At 35.1% G+C, this 18,207-nt stretch overlaps 1 protein-coding gene across 8 annotated transcripts in view; it reads left to right on the top strand.

Annotated features, from left to right (window-relative positions):
• The window catches only part of YES1 (YES proto-oncogene 1, Src family tyrosine kinase), a 72,592-nt gene extending 56,560 nt beyond the window's left edge, over positions 1 to 16,032 (top strand). For all 8 annotated transcript variants that reach the window (XM_048218431.2, XM_057313221.1, XM_057313220.1 and 5 more), the window contains 7 exons: positions 75 to 224; positions 1,637 to 1,792; positions 1,959 to 2,138; positions 7,857 to 7,933; positions 8,987 to 9,140; positions 12,256 to 12,387; positions 13,308 to 16,032. In XM_048218431.2, the coding sequence (XP_048074388.1) occupies positions 75 to 224; positions 1,637 to 1,792; positions 1,959 to 2,138; positions 7,857 to 7,933; positions 8,987 to 9,140; positions 12,256 to 12,387; positions 13,308 to 13,516 (1,058 nt within the window). In that variant the 3' untranslated portion in view covers positions 13,517 to 16,032. The remainder of the gene's footprint in view (positions 1 to 74; positions 225 to 1,636; positions 1,793 to 1,958; positions 2,139 to 7,856; positions 7,934 to 8,986; positions 9,141 to 12,255; positions 12,388 to 13,307) is intronic.
• The last annotated feature ends 2,175 nt before the right edge of the window (positions 16,033 to 18,207 follow it).

Below are 18,207 nucleotides of genomic sequence, written 5' to 3'. Positions count from 1 at the left end.
TAGTGTAAGTATAAAAATTTTCTTGGACAGTATTTTGAGAAAGATACAGAAAAAGTATTTGTTTCCCCCACTAGGTGCTTATTCTCTCTCTATTCGTGATTGGGATGAGGTAAGAGGTGACAATGTGAAACACTATAAAATTAGGAAACTTGACAACGGTGGATACTATATCACAACCAGAGCACAATTTGATACTCTGCAGAAGTTGGTAAAACACTACACAGGTATGTGAATATTTCACGGGTGAAAATTATTTCCTGATCTGTTTTATGAGGACAGAATCTCTGTCTTCATGTCTCTTAAGGTTTAGTTTGGTACTTAACACACAAGAGTGTTTTCGATAGATGTCTGTTGTATTCTAGTTTTAAAATGAGGAGCACGTAGTACTTATTACCTGAATTAGGTTCTTAGGTATGCTAAAATCTGACTACCATTATTTGATTTCTTACATATTACTGGCATAGTGTTTACATTGGAGTTTCATAGTAGCTAAATACCAAGATAAATTATGACAATAAATAAAACATAAAAGCAAATATTTTTAGGGACGTTTATTAAGTGGGTAAAACTGAATACTTAATGTAAAAAGCTCTATCAGATGTCCTTTGGGCTACCTTCCTCTGCATGGGCTGGACCACATAAAATAAAGTGTAAGTCCAATGAAATTTAATCTGAAGATGCATTTTTCTTTTCCTGGAAAATTAACCTGTCGCAACTATAGACATTCTTCTAGTCTTTCAAGGACCTTAGAAAGGTATTCAGTATTAGATTCTTCTGTCTCAAAATTTTGCATTGCCAATTTGATACATGAATGGATCTGAAAGTTTTTAAATTATTATTACTAGGGGAGGGGAAGTTTCCATGGCAGTCCCTTCTTGAGTGACAGCTAGCTACAAACAGCCTATCAAGTCAACCACCAATCTTGACATTGATCAAACATGTTACCAAGTAATGGCATCAGTTGTAATTGCACTTTTTAGAATGTTGATTTTTGTGGTTACTTGAACATGGGAGGGAACATGTCTTATTTATAATAAGAAAGATCGTGTAAACCGGATTCAGAAGTCAAGCCGTCGTGAATTTGGGATTTCCTGTTTTTGTGTCTCCCTTATTTGAAAAATCTCTTAAATGAAGAAGTTTTCTCCTTAATTTTTGGTATGCTTCTTACATTAGTGGTTATTAAGAATAACAGTTAATGGTAGCATTCTCTTTGGGAAGAAATAAAACACAGTGGTCAAAAATAGAACTTTGGGGACAACCAGAACTATGGTTTGAATCCCATCTCCATCACTTAGTTACTGGGTGACAATAAGAAAGTCGCTTAAGTTTTTTGAGATTTATTTATATGAGATATTTGTGAAGTACTGAATTAGCACAATAGCTGAGATGTAGTAAGTATTCAGTAAATTATAACTTCAAAAGTGTATTTAACAAAAAATGTTTCACCTCTTGTATGTTTTGCTTCTTATATACATACAGCTCCCTTTCTGGTGTTCGTGCTTTTAGAGTAAAACTGAGAAAACATGTTTTTGTTTTTGTTTTCTTCAATTTAAACTTTTAAAAACATTAATATACTATATGTACCTTAATTTTTGTAAGTAACTCATTTTACAGTATAGTTTATTCATTTATCTAGAACATGCTGATGGTTTATGCCATAAGTTAACAACCGTGTGTCCAACTGTGAAACCCCAGACTCAAGGTCTAGCAAAAGATGCTTGGGAAATCCCTCGAGAATCTTTGCGACTAGAGGTTAAATTAGGACAAGGATGTTTTGGTGAAGTATGGATGGGTAAGAAGCCTGAACTTTTGGTTTTTTGTCATTTCTTTAGCCATAGATTAAAACACCATAACTTATGATAAGATACATTGAAATATTTAAGGTAACTGCTGCTCATTGAGGTTTGGCTTAAAATCTCCTAATATATAGATTAAAATAGTAGACTGTGTTTCTCTAGGAACATGGAATGGAACCACGAAAGTAGCAATCAAAACACTAAAACCAGGTACAATGATGCCAGAAGCTTTTCTTCAAGAGGCTCAAATAATGAAAAAATTAAGACATGATAAACTTGTTCCACTGTATGCTGTTGTTTCTGAAGAGCCAATTTACATTGTCACTGAATTTATGTCAAAAGGTATGTGTATATTCGTTTCTTTTAGGGTATTCATGTTGATAATTTTTTTTTAAAAAGTCTTCATTTCTGTTTTTATGCATACAAATTTTTATTATGTAGCGTTCCCTAATTTAAGATTTTTATGTAGACATTGAAAAGAGAAAATCCGACATTTTGTGTAATGGGATAGTCATTAGTTCCAGTTATTCCAGAGGATAGTATAAAGTTTAAAAGGAAAATTAGGCCAGCTCAATTTATGTTGAAAGTAAGTAAGTTTTTATTCCATTTGACTAAAGGAAATGGAATAGCTAGGAAAGTAAAAGAGTATTTCTACAAATTAACACAATTAGAAAGATATTTATATCTTTATTCCTAAAGCAAAGAAATCAGGTGAAGTTAAGGAAATCTTATTTTAGTATAAACACAATCTCCATAGTCAGGGTTCCTAGAAACTTTTTTCTACTATCATTCACTAAAACTTCTCCATTCTTCCCAAGCTCCAGACCCCAAGGTGAGATCATTAGTAACAGAATTGGTTAGGGCCAGGATAAAGAGAAGGGACAGATGCTGCTTTAGAAGAGGAACCAGTAAGCACTAAATATGTTGACAGCCCTGCTTTTGCCCTCTCGAATTTTATCCCTCCCCCGCCCACAAACTCTTAAGGAGTCACTCATCCATAATTAAAGCTACTGATGATGTCATCCCTCGCCAGTAGTCCCATTTTGGCCAACAGTGTAGTTCCATCTAGTGGTGACAGGGCCAACTACAAGCTACATATTTGCTATAGGAAATCAACCCCCCACCTCCCAAAGAAATAGGAAAACCAAAAATTAAGAATTGAGGTAGCCTATTAATTGATAGCCAAAACATACCTAAAGCCCCAAGGCATATGGCACTTTTTGGAAGGAATCTCTACTGTAAACAACTGCCAAATAAACCCTTTTAGAGTGCATTGGATGAACTATATAAGGAAGGGAAGAAAGGGACAAGAAGAAAACTTAAATCAAGATATTGACAGCATAAGAATATAATGGAGGTAAAGCTAATTGTTCATTTAGCTTTGTGTATTGATTTCAAGAATTATTTTACTGGGGGAACATGATAGACATCTTAAATTGTCAGATTGCTGGGTCAGGATTATTTCTAGACAGGAGATTTAGAATGCAAGATCACAAATGACCCTTCTGGTTTTAAAACTGCATAATTTCCCATTTTGTTTCAAGTACTTAGCAGTTGATTCTTAATAATTCAAACTCATTGCCTCGTGCTCCCAGGTAAACCCACTTTCCTTGCCGGACAGGTCTTCTTACTGCTTCTGGTTTCCATGATTCTGTTCAAATTCCTTCATCTGGAATTTGATTTCCCTATATCTCAACCAGGCCATCAATCATATTTCCTTCAGATTACACTTATGTCAAGTGTTTGAAGCCATTTGTTAATATCCATATCTGTCATGATCATTATATGCTATGAAATGTTTATCATCAGGCTATTCTATAAATTATCAACAACCAAAATGTATTGAATACTTCTAATTTACAGGACACTCTCCTAATCATTATAAGGTATCAAAGAAATAAAGCACCCAAATAACTTATAGTGAATTTGCAGAGAAAAGACCTAACCTGCTGATGAGTTAATTTTCAGTATAAAAGTAGATAATAGCTCACTATAAACAAATAAACTACAGGCCAAAGCACAATGAATTTCCGAGTGTTTAACACATTCAATAATTATAGAATGAGGAAGAGGTCACATAGGTGGAATAAATTGAGAAAAATTAGTAGAAAAGTCAAGTCTTAAACTGACCTTTAAGGTCATAAAGGCTATGGGTGGGTAAAGGGAAAGGCATGGGTATTTCTGCAGAGCTTAGAGGATATAAGGAAATGGGGAACAAAATCATGGGAAGTAGAAAGTACAGAAGGCACCTGGTTGGAAATAAGACTGGAGAGGTATGTGAGAAAAACTTAAGGCTCCTTTGAATTGATTTCACTATTACTTCTTGAGTCCCTACCCTCTGCCAAGGTCATGAATGAGCCTCAAAGGGTCCATGAACTTCCCCTGAAGTTATGTGTCAAACTTTTGCATATTTATGTATGTTTTCCTTGAAAGAGTAAGTATAAGACACGTTTGGGAGTGGGGGAAGTAGGATTTGCTGTCATTGGTTAAAGATCAGAGAAAAGGAATTATCAAAATGACACCAATTCCAATCTTAGATTTCTGTGCGTTGCAGTTTTGCACTATTTTAGCAATTATTGTTGAACTGAAAAATGTTCTTCTACTTAATGTATCGGTCATGGCACCATATTTAGATTCTTTATCCTAAAACAAAAGAACTGTATCTTCTGTGTATTTCTATATACTCTGCATTTCCATGTGGAGTATTTATGTGATGTCAGTTTATCTTCTACGGAAGGAAGTGAACAAAAGAAGTCTCTTCCTCTGTTAAAGGACAGTTTCTTTACCTTTGTTTTTGATCCTCCCTTACATCTAAAAAGAAAACCCTTCCTTGGTCACAACATCTGCTTTTCACCTACTGCTCTGCTTTTTTGCTTCCCTTCACAGCCAAGATTTTTTGAAGAATACTCTCTGTCTTCACTTCCTAACCAGCCATTTACTCTTTTTTTTAAAACTATTTAAATGTATTAAATGTCAACGCTTTTCATAGATTTTTTTTTTAATTGTGGAATATTTCAGATGTACAGAGAATACCATAACAACCATGTTCCTACCATCCAAATTTAACTAATGTTTACACTTTGCCGTATTTGCTTCAGATCTCTCTACTAAGAAAACAAAACATTACATATCCAATTGCATCTTTGTTTTTACCCCTCCTTGAGCCCATTCTGATTTGAGCCTTCCCTTCAGGTTCTTTTGGGCCCATTTCCCTTCCAGAAGTAGCCTTAATTTTGAAGTTGGTGCTTACCTTTTCCATTTGTGTTTTTCATATCGATGCTCTTATTGATATATATTTACCTATTAACAGTATTTGTATGTTTTTAACTTACATAAATCTAACTAGCTTTATTTTCATTCAACATTATGTTCTTGAGATGTATTCATATGCATAAGGGAAGATCTAAGTTGTATATTTGTAACTGTTGGATGAGATTCTCTATGAGTATACCATTGTTCATTCCTTTCTTTCCCAGTGAACATTTAGGTTGCTTCTAGTTTGTCACTGTAACAAATAGTGCTGCAGTGAATGTCCTTGTGCTTGCCTCTTCTTGCCTATATGCAAGAATCTCTAGTGCACTGGATGGCAGCAACATTAACATCACCTGGCAACTCAGAGATCCAGACTCTGGCGATGGGGTGCAGCAGTCTTCACTTCCCCACCACCTTGTGTAATAATGGTCCATTCAGTGCCATTGATCCCATTTATCACATCTCTCTGGAAAAGATCTCCTTTTCTCCATTCCCATTGTCTTTCTAGATTTTAACATAATAGTCTGTCTTTCCTAGACTATTTTAGGAACTTTTATTTATTTATTTATTTTTTAAAAGATTTTATTTATTTATTTGACAGAGAGAGACAGCCAGCGAGAGAGGGAACACAAGCAGGGGGAGTGGGAGAGGAAGAAGCAGGCTCCCAGTGGGGCAGGGAGCCCGATGCAGGGCTCAATCCCAGGACCCTGGGATCACGCCCTGAGCCGAAGGCAGATGCTTAACGACTGAGCCACCCAGGGGCCCCTATTTTAGGAACTTTTAAACTTAGTCCTTTTATGCAATTTTGGCCCAATTTCATTTTCCATATTACTGTTGGAATGATTGCTTTTTAAACATAGATCTGATCATACTGCTTCTCAGCGTAAGACTTGATGTGAAAAGATTAAAGTCCATTGATGCATTGCCTTCTGTGTTCTCTTTCCTTCTGCAGCCTCTTTCTCATAACTTCCCATCTTTGTCCCATGTTCTTGCATAGGAAGGACTATTTTCAGTTCCCTGAACTGTGATGTCACATGCAGTACTGCCTTTCTACTTGTTAATCTCTCTTCTTAGAATTCCCTGTCTGCCCCCATTCTTCCTTAGAAACAGATCTCTTCTGTAAAGCCTTTTCTGACTTCTCCATAGAATTAACCATATCCATTGTGTCTGTAAAACTATAGATTTTACAATACATTTTATAACACCTACTGTACAATATTTGTTTTCATATATTACTTGTATAGTTACTAGATCTATATATTATACTTTCTTACTAGATCAAGATCTCTTCAAGGTCAGGGATTATGACTTATTTATCTTTGTATATCTTTTACAGTGCCTTACCTATAGTAGATACTCAGTAAATATTCAGATGGGCAGATAAAGGGACAAACCCCATACCATGTTCCATCTGCAGTTGACAGACCAGAAGAAATACAGATATTCTCTGACTTTGAATTTCTGTAAAGAAAGTGATTACGTCATACCTCTCCTTTGCTTCACAGTCCTGTCGTGGAAAGGGCTCTCTTTGTCTTGTCTGGTTTTGTTTTATTTTACTTTATTTTGGAATACTCTTAAACTTTAGAAAAGTTGTAAGAATAATAGAATTCTCACACATAGTTTAGCTAGATTTGCCAATTGTTAACTATATATGTAACTTTTAATACATAAAATATAAGGACTTTCCCTGAACTGAGGAACACATTGCAAACGTTATGTTCCCTTCACCTCTAAATACTTCAGTGTTTGTCTGCTAAAGACAAAATTGGATACAATTCCATTATCTGATATCAGTCCATATTTCACATTCACCAGTTGTCCCGGTGGTGTCCTTAATTAACAGCACTTTCCCCCCGATCCAGGATCCAATCCATGGTCCTGGATTTCTTTTAGTTATCGTTTTTCTTTGGTGTCCTTTAATGTGGAGCAGTCCCTCTCTTAGCTTTCCTTGCCTTTGATGACATTGTTATTTTTGACAAGAACAGTATAGCTGTTTTAAAAATGTACCTTAGGGGGGCGCCTGGGTGGCACAGCGGTTGGGCGTCTGCCTTCGGCTCAGGGCGTGATCCCAGCATTATGGGGTCGAGCCCCACGTCGGGCTCCTCCACTGGGAGCCTGCTTCTTCCTCTCTCACTCCCCCTGCTTGTGTTCCCTCTCTCTCTGGCTGTCTCTCTCTCTCTGTCAAATAAATAAATAAATAAAATCTTTAAAAAATAATAAAATGTACCTTAATTTTGGTTTATCTGCTATTTTTTCTTGATTAGCTTCAGGTACATGGTAAGTTTTTAGCCAGTAATACAAGAATAGCAACTGGACTTTTCTAGCCTTCCTGTTGCCTGTTATTCATAGTACTTTGCTGTTTCATGGTATCTTCTGCTAAAATTGAGAGAAATTCATTAGACTAACACTTCCATGTCAACTCAGCCACCTCGGTCTATTTTTAAGTACCCCAAGATATCCCAGTTGTCTGCGCTCTTGATTCAGATTGACTTAAAAACATACAGGTATCTAGTACTGCCTTTTGGATCAAAATTGGTATTGCTGATCTTGATCAAAGCAAAGAAGGAATGCCTACAGTCTAGTGATATTATTGAATTTTCTGTATGTTAGAAGTTTTTAAAATTTCAGTTTAGGGACCTCTTCTAGAATATTAAAGATAATTATTCAGATATTCCAAAGCTGCAATAGAATGACAAGTTTTAAGTGTTATATTGTGATGTAGTGATTGTTTGGAGGTGGGGAATGGTTTATTTCAATCCTAATTTAAGATTTTCTTATTTTCTATGAACATTTTTCTCTCTATTATAGGGAGTTTATTGGATTTCCTGAAGGAGGGAGATGGGAAGTATTTGAAGCTCCCACAGCTGGTTGATATGGCTGCTCAGGTATTTGTGTATCTGGACATGCATCAATTTGTGTTGAAAGTGTACATAAAATTGTAAAATAATCATAGTAGAAGACTTGATTTTATAGCGAAATCATGGAATTTTAGAGTTGGAAGTAACATTAGAGATAATCCAGTCTAATTTCCTTATGTTACAGATAATGTAGTGAGTCTAACAGATTCACTTACTAATATTAGAACCAAGCATATAATTCTCAGTATAGTGCTGTCGTGAATCATATGGCCTTTTAGAAACCTATGAATTAACAATATGAGATCTATATGTATTTATATTTCAGCAGATAAATTTTAAGATGAGTGATTGCTATTCCAAAGAAAATATTAGAAATCTAAAGTATGTGCTGAACCTTTTATTTAATATAGTTCAAAACAAGAATGAAGATGGCAGTATACACTTAAAAATGGGATATTTTTACTCTTCTGAATTTTTTTAAATTTATTTTTAAATTTTTGTTACCACGTACTAGCAATTTCGTATATTTAAAAAAATTCATATTTAAGTATAGTTGACACAATGTTACATTAGTTTTAGGTATATAGCATAGTGATTCAACAGGTCTATACTGTGTTCATAAGTGTAGCTACCATCTATCACCATATGATGCTATTACATCATTGACTGTATTCCCTGTGCTATGCCTTTTATTCCCGTGAATCTTTGTTTTTAACTATGAGTGAAAACTATTAAAAGTTTATCTATTCAGAAATATGGTAGATATTCAAGGGGCCTTTGATGGGCTCTAGTCCACATGTTGGTTCTCAGACCACTTTCTTGGTGAGCGCCAGATGTTCATGGAATCTGACAGTTTAGAAAAACTTTATATCAAGAAACTGTCCACGTGAGGCTTTAGCATATTGCCAAGCCTAGTCCATGGTAGGGTTCAGCAAACCATTTTAGTAAAGGGCCGTATAAATGTTTTAGGCTTTGTGGGCCATATGCATCTCTTGTTTCTTCTCCTGCTCTCCCTTTTCTGACTCCCCCTCTCCCTCCTTCCCTTTGTATCATATGTCTTTTTTTTTTTTTCTTTTCAAGATTGCTGATGGTATGGCGTATATTGAAAGAATGAATTATATTCACCGAGATCTTCGAGCTGCTAATATTCTTGTAGGGGAAAATCTTGTGTGCAAAATAGCAGATTTTGGTTTAGCAAGGTTAATTGAAGACAATGAATATACAGCAAGACAAGGTAAAATTACTTCTTAATAGATGCTTGTAACCTAATGTTCAGTGGGTTTTCTTACCATTCTTTGGAGTATTCAGGGTTTTGCAGAGTAAGAATAGCTCTAGGTCTGTTCAGAAGAGTTAGAGAAACACTGATCTTATTCATAAAATTATGTACAATACATGATGCCATGACTTTATGATACTTATTTCCCTCAAGGAAGAACTTTAACTTGGTGTTTTTTGTGTTATAAATATAGCAAGCAGTAGATACCTTTTTTTGTTTTTAACTACTTTTGTCATGTCAACACATAAATATTTCTAAATTCCTTTTGTGACAAACTTCAGAACCATCCAGATTTTACTACACTAAAGGATCAGAAAAGGTATTTTTGAAGTTAGTAAATTGAATAGTGGCATACAATTTTATAAAGGACTTGGAAACCATCTTTACCCCAGTTTTATAATAATTCTTTATATTATATTTATAATTGTGAAAAATAAAGATGTTTGGAAGATTGACACTGTACAGAGGAAGGGAACTTGTGGAAATTAATATAAGGTTGATTCTTCTGTTTGATGTCTGTTTCTTCAAACTTTCATTCAGTAAATACTTACCGAACATACATACAGTATATGCATATGGAAAGAGTATGGGTTTTCAAGTCCCAGTTCCATCTCTTATTACCTCAGAAATTTCAACCAAGTTATCTTTTTTGACTGTGCCTCAGTCTCCTAACTTATAAAGACTAGATGGTAATATCTACTCTTGAAGATTGTTGTGAAACTTCAGTGAAATAAAGTATTGTGCTTGACATTAGCTTACATAGTAGATGCTCAGTAAATATAATAGAGCTTATATTTTAATAGGTGAAGTAGATATATACACATACACATAACTATAAAGCTAGTTATTGTTTAATTGATGTCAAAAGAGTATATGAATGAAAAGTTCTGTGGGAAAGAGGAAACGGGAAGGACTTCACAGAGGGGATGGCTCGAAAGCAGGGCTTTGGAGAAAGAGAATGACTTTTTGTTTGTTTTTAAGATTTATCTGAGAGAGAGAACATGCCGGGGGGGGGGGGGGGAAGGGGCAGAGGGAGAGGGGGAGAGAGAATCCCAAGCTGACTTGCCCCCCACCCCCCTGCTAGGCACGGAGCCCCATGAAGGGCTCAGTCTCAGGGCCCTGAGATCATGACCCAAGCTGAAATCGAAGAGTCAGATCTTAACCGACAGCCACCCAGGCACCCTGAAAGAGAGTAACTTTGACAGGCTGAGATTAAGATCCAAAACAAATTACTGTGTAGGTTGTCAATCCTGCTTGAAAACCTTCAGTCACCCTCCACACCTACGAAGAAACAGGCCTTAAAAAAAAGGGGGAAAAAAGATGCCTTGGCATGCCACGTCTCCTACTCTCTAGTGCTGGCTTACTTTTAACAAATGTTTTTGCTAAGCATGAGGGCATCGCTGTAGGAGAGCATGGTTTCTGCTATCGAGGAGCTCACTGACTGTCTACGACTGAATTGTTAAACAAGTTATTTCAGTACAATCTAGTAAACCCAACATAAAGATTAGTAAAGATTTACTTAGTAGACATACCAAAAAAATTTTTCTCAACTATCAACTATTGCCATCATTTCATAAAAGAAGAGCATTTTAATACTATCCAAGTAGAAAGGACATAATCTCAGGATAGAGGACATACCTATAAATTAATTATTTTAGCTTTGTGATCCTTTTTCTCTCTCTTTTTTTTTTTTTTTTCTGGCAGACTGTGATTTTTTGTCATTGACCGCATTAGTACACCAACCACTGGGGACTGTTGCCTTAAACTAGGTTCTCAACCAGGGGTGATGCTCTTCCCCCAGGGGACATTTGTCAATGTCTGGAGACTGTTTTTGGTTGTTACAGCTGGGACAGCTACTGACATCTAGTGGGTAGAGGCCAGGTATACTGGTAAACATCCTACCATGTGCAAACTAGCCCCCACCAAACAAAGAATTATCTAGCCCCAAATGCCATTCGTGCCAGGTTGAGAAACCCTGCCTTCAACAGGCTTTCTTTTCAGCCTCTATACCTTTGTGCAGTTCCTTCCAGCTAGAATATCTTCCTGTTCTTCTATAATTCTTAAATTTAAAAATTCTAATGATTCTTTAAAGATTAACTTAGCTGCTTTTTATTTATTTTGTTTTGTTTGAGAGAGAGAGAGGGTCGAGGGAAGGACAAAGGAAGAGGGAGAGAGAGACTCTTAAGCAGGCCCCACAGTGGGCCTGGAGCCTGACTTGGGCCTCAATCTGACGACCCTGAGATCATGACCTGAGCTGAAATTAAGAGTTGGACTTTTAACTGACTGAGCCACCCAGGTGCCCCTAGCTGCTGCTTTTTAAATGAAACTTTTTGTGACTGCTAGTGAAAATTGATCTGTTTTTCTTAATGTCTAAATAACTATTTTATAATGTTGTATATATACCTAACTATAGGTGTCTACCTATAATTTTATTTCCCCTTAAATGTCTAAGCTTCACAAAGGCTGTGTTTTTGTCTCTCATAATGATTAGCAAATGTTTTGTGCTTAAGAATCATACACTAAATATTTGAGTAAATATAGGCTTTTAACATTAGAATCCAGTAGACTTTGCCCTCACCAACCAACAGTTAGCTACGGCTACTAGATGTTAGACTGCCTTAAAAGTTATAGATCCTGTAATCATGTGTTTAGTTGCTTATTAGAGTTTCTACCTCTGGTTTTGTTTTGTTTTTTAAGTAGGCCTCACGCCCAGCGTGGAGCCCAGTGTATGGGGCCTAAACTGACGACCCCAAGATCAAGACCTGAGCCGAGATCAAGAGTCAACCGACTGAGCCACCCAGGCGCCCCTCTACCTCTATTTTCTTGAACAGTTTTCTGTCCCCACCAGCATTTCTTTTTCTTATGTCATTCATTTATGAGGAAGAAATGTGATTTATTTTAATATAAATTTTAAATTTTGAAGAATTTTTTCCCTATCTTGCACTTTTGAAGAATCTGACATTGAAGACATATACAATAGAGATATTGACAAAAGATTAGCCCTGCTTATGCCATATTTACAAAAATAGATTTTTAAAAACAATTTACTTAAGCAAGATTGTCCTTGTTTTAGGTGCAAAGTTTCCAATCAAATGGACAGCTCCCGAGGCTGCACTATATGGCCGATTTACAATAAAGTCTGATGTTTGGTCATTTGGAATTCTACAGACAGAACTGGTAACAAAGGGCAGAGTGCCATATCCAGGTAAGCTGGCATTTCATTTTAGCTCTTGGTTACCCCAAGAGCCTTAACTAGAGTTTATTAGGACCAAAAAATTTAAGGGGAGAAAGGCTTTTATTTCTTTTTTCTCCCTTCCCTCTCTCTCTCTCCCTCTCATTATTTTGCCATTGGATGGACAGCAGCCTTTGAGAATCATGATCCTTGAGATAGGGCAAACACACCAGGTGTGCCCCACATTCACCTCAGTTTTCTCAGGACATTTTCCAAAAGGGCCTTTTATCTCTACTCTTCTCTTGGATAATAAACATGTCTTAAATATCCTGGGTCATCTCCCCAACACCCCAGCCCAATAATTTATGGTATGCTTAGCCTCTTGTAACACAGGGTGAGCTACTGATGGAGGCAGGATCGCAAAGGAATATAAGAAAGGAATTGTATATAATAACTTGAAGAAAGGCAAACAGGTGATATTAGATAAGGAAACTCCTTCAGGGAAGTGCATCTATATAATTACATAGTTAATATATTTGGCAGAACCAGGACGAACTTTCTTTTGAATTTGTTTGGAAGTTCTTTCAGACATTATCTTGCCACCGTCCCTCATTAACCCAAATGTGGTCCTTGTAAACTGTTAATATCAGAAAGTATCAGTACTTCAGAGTAGTACTCTAAATTCTCGTTAATCAAATGGGGTTGCTTTTGAAGACATTAGTGTTAAAAGTAAGGTTTTAGGTGGAATGAAAAAAATTAGACATGTTGAAATAGGTTAGCATTTTCTAAGTTCTGGATATAGTTGACATTTAAAATTTATTTTTTTGTTGAAAGAATCTTTTCACTTAAATAAACTTACTATACCTTGAATCAGTTAGTAGCTAGGGGATTTGTTCTCTTTTGCTAGTGGTGTTTGGGATCACTCTTTCTAATGTTCAACTCTTGTGTGTTAGGTATGGTAAACCGTGAAGTGCTAGAACAGGTGGAACGAGGATACAGGATGCCTTGCCCTCAGGGCTGCCCAGAATCCCTACATGAATTGATGAATCTTTGTTGGAAGAAGGACCCTGATGAAAGACCAACATTTGAATATATTCAGTCCTTCTTGGAAGACTACTTCACTGCTACAGAGCCACAGTACCAGCCAGGAGAAAATTTATAATCCAAGTAGCCTTTTATATGCACAAATCTGCCAAAATGTAAAGAACTTGTGTAGACTTCCTTACTTTACATACAGGAATCAGAAGAAGAAAGTCTTCACTCTGCATGTTTTTAATGGTAAACTGGAATTCCAGATATGGTTGCACAAACCACTTTTTTTTTTTTTCCAAGTGTTAAACTCTAAAATACCAATGATGAATTTTCCAACTTATTTCAGGGTCCAAAGAAAGTATAGTTATGATATTGATGACAGTGTGAGTGATAGCATGACAATGAAGAGCAACAAGGCTACTTCTTTATAAATCACTTCCTTTCTTTTATTCCCCTAAACTCAGTTGTTAAGAGAAAATTGTGTATCATTATAGACAAAACTTGGGAGATAAAAGCAGTTATACCATAATAAAATCTAAAGTTAAGGAACTTTATGGGACCAAACAATTCCATTCCAGTTTTTAAGGATTTCTTCCATTCATTGTTCTCACAAGTTTTTTCTAAGTTGAACAATTAATATGCAGTCTTATTAATATCTGCTTTCTTTTGCATGGAAATGCACCAGGTTTTTAGAGGCAAAAAAGAATATAAACATCTAAAACTTGATTAAATGTTAGACGACAGTAATGACATTTGAAAGTAAAATGCACTATATTAATACTCATGGAACTGGAAAGTAGAAGAAATTTTTCACTTTGATTAATCATTTTCTGAATAGCTCAGTTTAGAATAATGAAGGTAACTAGAAAGTGATTTCATCTTTTATAAGGTTGCATTGATTTTTTTTAAGGCACTATATAATTGAAGTTGTACCATCCAATCCGAGGGAAAATCTTTTAATCTTTAGATAGCATGAAAAAAATAAGACCCAGTATTTAAACAGTCCTTTTTAAAAAATAGACTGGTACTGTGAGATACTTCTAGTATGTACTTACGGTGTTGGGTGCCACAAATATAAAATATCACTAGATCAGGGACTTGAATGCACTTTTGCGCTTCCTGAATATAGGCTGACAGAGAGGAAAATATTTAAAAGAAATATGAGAAAAGAAAATGTGAAAATTTTACAGGTAGAGGGATGGGATGTTATGCTTAATGTTCATGTTAAGGAGTGACAAAATGGCTTTGCTGGCACTCACAGCTCCTTACTTACCTGTTTTCTGAGATTTTAAGAGTTACAAGGTATGACTGAAACTAATCTTTCTTAACATAAACACTAAATGAGCGTTACAGCCTCAAATAGCTAAGTTATAAGCTTCCCACTAATTCCAGTGACACAGCTTTTATGTGAAACATGTTTAGAACTCCAGTTTTCAAATCCGTGTTGAAATCTGCATTAACTTTTTAAATATTGGTGATCATTTTTTCCCTTTTTAGAATTTAGTTGATTTGGGGAGGAAAACTTCTTGAGAATAACAGCAGCGGTGGAAAGGGGGGGGAACAGGTTTTTTGCCCAAAGTATAGAAGTGAAACTCAAAAGTTTTATGACCGACTCAAAAAGAAATTCCAAAATATGAATTTAAATAGCATCATTACTGGCCTAAGTGTAGCAAAAGAACTGAAACTGACAAATAAAAGTCTGGTATTTATGTCTTAAAATATTCTCCTTTATAGTCACACTTTTAAAGCAATACATCGGGTTCCCATATTTTAGAATTACAATTCCGGTTTTTTTTTCCTGATCAACATTGATTCAAGAAAAACAGTTGAATCTTAGTAAGATCAGTGAGCTTTGTCCTGTACTTGCCCTGTTCACAACCCCTAACCGCAAGTTCCACTGTAACCTTGAAAACCAACAGCCCCTGTAATTATAATTTTTAACTACCATCACTTATCCGATTTCATCATTAAGTTTAAAATCCTGTGCCATGGTAACTGTGTTGAAATTAAACAATTTTAAAATGTGACAAATGAGCTTCGTGCAAGTTGGTAATAGTTCTGGTACTAAAAGTAGTGGAGGTTTCTAATGTTTACGTAACCTGTTTAGTATTGAATCTCTTCCAAGAGGGTCTTCCTAAGACTGCTGTCATCATCTACCCTGAACATCTACAACCTGGGACATCAGATTTTTGAAGGGCTTTATGTGAACTATGATATTATAATTTTTCTAAGCATTTTAAAAAGGATAACAAAACTATGTACTAATTGTGTTCAGAAAAATAAGTCAGGAAAAGTTGATGGTATTCATTAGGTTTTAACTAAATGGAGCAGTTCCTTATATCAATTGTATAGTAAGGAAATAAAACACTAACTTAATGTGTATTCAGTTTAAATGGTTATGTATTTTTAAATTGCCAAGAAAAATAAACAACTTTGTACATTTGAAGATTTTTTTCCCAGCAGCTTTTCGTCTTCAGTGTCTTAATGTGGAACTTAACCCTCACCAGAAAAAGAAGTTGGCAAAAACAATCTTTCTAGCACAAACACTTTTTTTAATGAATAATGGTAGCCTAAAACTTAATATTTTTGTAAGGTATTATAATATTGTTTTGTGGATAATTGAAATAAAAATTCTTATTGAATGCATCCATTTATCTTTTCAGCCACTATTCATATTTTCTCATCAATTTTTTTAAAAAATTGGTATTTATAGCATATTCTGAATTTGTTCTTCCATTAGGAACAAAGTGTTCAGTTAGAACTCTTGAGCAGAGTAAAATCAATTCTTTATTAAATTCAGATCATTATTGAACTCATTCTGTGTGTTTAATATCCCATGTCAGGTGAGTGACGTTGTTACAAGGCTGTTTTTTTTTTTTTTTTTAATTAAACCAGCAACTACAGTTAATGTATCACACGTACAACAAAACCTAGGTAATTTGAATGAAGCTATTCACAGTGAATATGTGTGAAGGATATAAAATAAAAGGATCACTTTTGACCATAAGGGACTTAATTTTCTAAAAATGAAAAATATGTGAGCCTTACTTCTGTGTGTGTTTTACTGTTCTATTATAGGAATAAAGAAAATAAAATTATACTAAATTATGAATGGCCCATCTAAAGCATTTATTTTCAATAAGGTAATATTATCTTTTACTATTATCTAAGGTAATTAGCTTTGTTTTTCCCTTATAATTTCAGAACAGTACATTTAATTAACAAAAACATTTAATAAACATTTGTTTAATATTTTTATACAGTGTAGTAATAGTTCCTCAGTTTAAGAATGTTTTTCTAGTTTGCTGTTTGTCTTTTAATTTTGCATGTAATTTTTTCTCATTTAAGTTGTACATTTGTATATTGTAAAATCTCCTTTATTATACTTAAAAAGTCTTTTGCATCCCAAGATTAAATGTTCCTCTTCTCTATTATATTTTATGCTTTTCTTTTTCACATTTCTCTTTAAGTTATCTTTAAGTTATCTAGGTATAAAATGTGACTTAAGGGTCTAGCATAATTTTGTCCCATACGGTTTATTTTACCAGCACCATTTACTGGTTAATCCATTCCCATCCCATTAGTTTGGGTTCTTTATTATGCACATACCTATACATATCCGCTTTTTTCAATTAACTTGCCATTCTTCCATCAAAATAACACTTTTAATTGCTAATCACTTGATAATGCATTTTAATAATTGAACAAGTTATCTTTGCTATTCCTTTTTTTGGGCAAATTCTTGATGAAGTTTAGACTTTACTTTTCATATTCCCAAAAATTCAAGTGATGTTTAGGATTACATTATACTTACAATTTGGTAAGAATCAACGTCTTTCAAATCAGTCTTCCTAGCCCGTTTATGCAAATCTTCATTTACATCTCTTAGTAAAGTTCTTCTCTAAAACTTTTGTCTATGGAGTTGGAAGCAGAGTCTCATCTCGTCTCATTATACTGCTCTAACGATGCCATCCCAGTACTGCTGGGTCCCCACTTTTTACAAAAGAAACCAACCTGGTAGAGATGAGGAAGATTGTGCCCCAGTAACATTTGTTTCCCTAAAATCAGCTCTTCTCCAGTTCTTCCTCCGGTTTTTCCTTTTTTGTTTAAATGACATCAAGTTGAGTTTCTGTCACCACCAACCATAGTCCTGATTAACATTTAAATTGTCAATACAGAAAGGAATACTTCTTATTAAAATAAGCAACACATGCATCGCATCATCTGTTTGCCCCTCCACATCCACTCTGCTGAAGGCCACCCTGTACTCATCACTGGGTTCCCTCACTTTGGATTCCTGTTGGGGTAAGCCAGTGAGGAGCTCTAGCAGAAGATGGGAGGAAACCTAAAAGATCAAGGTGTTTATTTCCCTATTTCCTCCTTTTGAGGTTGGGTTGCCTATGTCCTTCAACCAAAGGTTCCTTTCAATATACCTTTTTTTCTCTTTTTGGAGAGTGATAACAGCTCTCATCCCTTATCTTTTCTGTTTTAGGGGTGGAGTGCTTCTAATTTTGGTTATTGCATTAATCCTGTGATTCCCCTATCCTGCCTCCTCTTTTGTAAATATCTTTGATTCATCTTAATTTGAGTGTGCTGTTTCCAGCTAGGACCCTGATTGATATTCCTCATACTACTAATAACTGTATCAGTAGAAAATAACAAACTTACATTATTACGTCAAAGTGACAGTTTATACAAAATAGTAACATTTTTGGTAACAGTAGCAACATACAATATTAAGTGTAAAATTACTGTAAGACCTTATTAACTGGAGAGAACATACTGAATTTTTAAAATCGAGGTACAATTAACATGACATGT

This window comes from Ursus arctos, unplaced genomic scaffold (assembly GCF_023065955.2).
Source record: "Ursus arctos isolate Adak ecotype North America unplaced genomic scaffold, UrsArc2.0 scaffold_17, whole genome shotgun sequence".
In the NCBI taxonomy this organism is placed as follows: Eukaryota; Metazoa; Chordata; class Mammalia; order Carnivora; family Ursidae; genus Ursus; species Ursus arctos.
This window is presented reverse-complemented; position numbering and strand designations above follow the sequence as displayed.